Genomic DNA, 3,694 nt, shown 5'->3' on the forward strand with positions numbered 1-3,694 from the left:
AGTCAAAATTTGACCAAATAAATTCTAGAATAGAATTTAAAATTCTTCTTCTTACTTATAAGGTTTTGAATAATCAGGTCCCATCTTATCTTAGGGACCTCATAGTACCATATCACCCCAATAGAGCGCTTTGCTCTCAGACTGCAGGCTTACTTGTAGTTCCTAGGGTTTGTAAGAGTAGAATGGGAGGCAGAGCCTTCAGCTTTCAGGCTCCTCTCCTGTGGAACCAGCTCCCAATTCAGATCAGGGAGACAGACACCCTCTCTACTTTTAAGATTAGGCTTAAAACTTTCCTTTTTGCTAAAGCTTATAGTTAGGGCTGGATCAGGTGACCCTGAACCATCCCTTAGTTATGCTGCTATAGACTTAGAGTGCTGGGGGGGTTCCCATGATGCACTGAGTGTTTCTTTCTCTTTTTGCTCTGTATGCACCACTCTGCATTTAATCATTAGTGATTGATCTCTGCTCCCCTCCACACCATGTCTTTTTCCTGGTTCTCTCCCTCAGCCCCAACCAGTCCCAGCAGAAGACTGCCCCTCCCTGAGCCTGGTTCTGCTGGAGGTTTCTTCCTGTTAAAAGGGAGTTTTTCCTTCCCACTGTTGCCAAGTGCTTGCTCACAGGGGGTCGTTTTGACCGTTGGGGTTTTTCCGTAATTATTGTATGGCCTTGCCTTACAATATAAAGTGCCTTGGGGCAACTGTTTGTTGTGATTTGGTGCTATATAAATAAAATTGATTTGAAAATTGATTTGATTTGATAAACCCCTAAATGAAATGACAATATTCCAAAGGCAGGATTGGTTTCTTGTGAGCTGTCTTGAGATCCACCATCAAACTTGAACTATTTCATTCCACACATTTGTGCCTATATAATATTAATTATTAAAAACAAAAACTCATCTCTTTCTGTGACACAGAAAAGCTCCAAAGCAGCTCCAAAACAAGCACGCAGCAGTGCTGTGCCCCCACCCTCACCAAAAACAAGTAAAAAGAAAAATTCTGACTGAGAATTATTTCTGAAACACAACGATTATATATGTGCTCAATGTTAAATAAATGTCCAGGGTGAATCAACTCTGTCTCTGTTGATTTGAGTGCTGACACAACTTAAAGATCATTGAACCCTGAACCCGATCCCCTGCTAAGGGACACAGTTTGGGGGTGAGGTCTACCTCCCCCTTCCTTTCCACACCAGCAGGTTTGAGCCCGGCACTATAAAAGGTCAGTTTGTGCTGAAGTTGTTCAGTCTCTCCTCCAACACCACCAGGTAAGACAAAGTGCAGAAGTTAACTGGAACTCTGTCAATTCTCAGGCACAGAGACAAAACCTCAAAGGGACAATTTGTACCTTCATTCCAGGGAGCTCTGAGTTCAGCATAACGGTTTTGTGAATTTTGTGTGTTTGCTGTTAATCTTAATCTGAGATGAAGCAGCAGTTAATTTAATTTGAAACCCAGTTTCTTACTCGCCAGATTATAGGTGATTTTAAAAGACAGGCAGATGCTTTGTGGAGTTATTTATGCAGAGAAGGACGGGACTTCATGTCAGATTCTGGAAGGACTGGGGTGTTTATGGAATGCATGATGGGTGACAGTGTGATTCGTAATCAACAACGTGTACCTCATGTTTGTCCCTCAGACTACCATCATGAAGTTTTTGGTGCTGGCTCTTGCCCTCCTGCTGGCCGTTGGTGAGTACTGATTATGACTTTTCCCCAATTTCTAATTACAAGAAATTGTTTTAGATATATTTTCAAAAGAAATCTGGAATGTATCCCAAGGTGCTGAATGTTGTATTCTTCCTTCTTCACTCTTAGCTCCTTTATGTTTGTTGATCTTGCCTCTTAAGGTTTTGTTTTACCTCATCAGGCTCTCAGGCTGCTTCAATGAAGCAGAAGAGGTCGGCGGATCCAACCATCCTGCAACTCCTACGGGATTTTGTAGACACCTTTGTGAAACACAGAATACAAGGAATCAAACAAATTGAGGACACCTTTAAAGACGACAGTGACGGGTAAAGGTGCCTCTAAAGTGCCTCTAGATCATGTGATCCTTCATACAGTCCTTCCCCAAATTAAACTCACCAATTTGTGATGAAACCCTGCCGCCCCCCACCCTTTCTTACTGTTTGTTTTCCCCCCACAGGGTTAGTGTGGCTGACAAACTCAACAAGACATTCGCAGACTTTAAGGCTTGGCAGGCTAAGGTTTCACCTCACACTGATGAAGCCTTCAAGAAGGCTGAGGATTTCCTCAATCCAGTGATTGAAAAAGCTAGCGCTGAAATCAACAGCTTCAAGACCAAAATGGAACCCCATCGTGCTAAACTTCATGGTGTCCTGGAGAAACACTTCGAACAGTACAAGAGCGATTTGGCTCCAATCTACGAAAGTTACGCTACCGCGTGCAAAGCTAACATGGAAGATATGAAAACCACACTGGCTGCTAAGCAGGAGGAGATGATGAAGAAGGTATCCGCCAATTTGGAGGAGACGAAGTCTGCCCTTGAGCCTATTATGTCAATAATCCAAACCGAGCTCACTGAAGACATAAAGAATTTCAAGGAGCAGATGAAGACTGCCGCTCAGGACTACATCCAGGACATGAAGGATGCCTTCACCAATTCACAGGGTGCCGTGGATCCGGAAGCAGCGAAGAAATGGCTGGCTTCTTCCTGCTTGGCCCTCAGTGAAGGCTTACAGCAGCAATAAACCGTCTCCACCGTGTTCATCTAACTAACTTCACCTTCCTGTTTCTCCTCTATGAAGTCCAACCTTCTCTCCACTCCTCCCTTCAAGCGCACACACAAACCGCCTCCCCACATGAAACAAATTACTAACCGTCGCACTTCTTCATGATAGCATGACAGGAAATGTGCCTCTTTCACTCGCTGTCCATCTCTTTTGTCTTTCTCGAACCGTGTTTGTACCCAGTGCTCAAGTTTGTACACAGACGTAAACATGTTCATACACTTGATTTACACTTTACATATGATGACCAGCTGGTTGCATTTTGGGCAGGAATTGTACGTGAATATTCACAAGTGAACCTCTGTGTAATGATGCTTGTCTGATGAGAAATGTGCTTGAACAGAATACAGCTCAATAAACATCAGACTGTCTGTACGTCTTTGTCTCTGACTAGTAAATAGTTTTTTATACTTTTTTTTTCAAAGCACACAGACACACAAGTATATGTGAACAATATTGTTTTCTAAATTTTTAAATATGTTAGAAATGAAATTTAAACATAATCATAAAAAATAATATATTCTTATTTTATCATTTCTGCATGCATTATAAAATTGTGGGATTTGGAGGATGAACATGAAACTCTGACTGTATTAAGCAATAAAGGCAGTGCAGAAAACAGGAATTTGCTCAGTATGACCCACTTAATGACGCACTTAATATCAGAAGTAAATTTTTTCATTTTTATTGCACACAAATTTATTTTAAACTTCACACATTTGTACATTCAAATGCTTATTATACTTTTCCTGAATAATGTCTGTTGTGCAAATATTTTCAAATTCAGTGTAAATGTGACATAATGTTCATGGATTTGACTGAACAAATCTAGACTGCTGCAGTGCACTTTGATTTAACATTATCAAATACTGTATAGGTTTTGCATTGTTTGGAAAATAATAACATCAATCACATGCTCTGCAGGATTGCCCTCCTCTAAGGTCACAA

General features: G+C 41.2%; 1 protein-coding gene across 2 annotated transcripts; it reads left to right on the forward strand.

Moving 5' to 3' along the window:
- Nucleotides 1–1,249: 1,249 nt before the first annotated feature.
- On the forward strand, nt 1,250–3,122 carry LOC117508219 (apolipoprotein A-I-like). 2 transcript variants are annotated; one of them, XM_034167885.1, is made up of 5 exons: nt 1,251–1,266; nt 1,637–1,688; nt 1,867–2,011; nt 2,143–2,684; nt 2,847–3,122. In XM_034167885.1, the coding sequence occupies exons 2-5, from the start codon at nt 1,646–1,648 to the stop codon at nt 2,852–2,854; spliced, it is 738 nt and encodes a 245-aa protein (XP_034023776.1). In that variant the 5' UTR covers nt 1,251–1,266; nt 1,637–1,645; the 3' UTR covers nt 2,855–3,122. The 2 variants fall into 2 exon arrangements, with proteins under 2 accessions (XP_034023775.1, XP_034023776.1); XM_034167884.1 differs by lacking the exon at nt 2,847–3,122 and having other exon boundaries at nt 1,250–1,266; nt 2,143–2,812.
- The last annotated feature ends 572 nt before the right edge of the window (nt 3,123–3,694 follow it).

The sequence above is a fragment of the Thalassophryne amazonica genome, chromosome 4 (genome assembly GCF_902500255.1).
Source record: "Thalassophryne amazonica chromosome 4, fThaAma1.1, whole genome shotgun sequence".
NCBI classification, from domain to species: domain Eukaryota; kingdom Metazoa; phylum Chordata; class Actinopteri; order Batrachoidiformes; family Batrachoididae; genus Thalassophryne; species Thalassophryne amazonica.

Bases quoted from the DNA above. Each gene is read 5' to 3' on its own strand.
- LOC117508219 (XM_034167884.1), top strand. From the start codon at position 1,646: ATGAAGTTTTTGGTGCTGGCTCTTGCCCTCCTGCTGGCCGTTG. The intron at 1,689-1,866 runs GTGAGTACTGAT...TTACCTCATCAG, and splicing joins TGCCCTCCTGCTGGCCGTTG to GCTCTCAGGCTGCTTCAATG. The intron at 2,012-2,142 runs GTAAAGGTGCCT...TTCCCCCCACAG, and splicing joins TTTAAAGACGACAGTGACGG to GGTTAGTGTGGCTGACAAAC.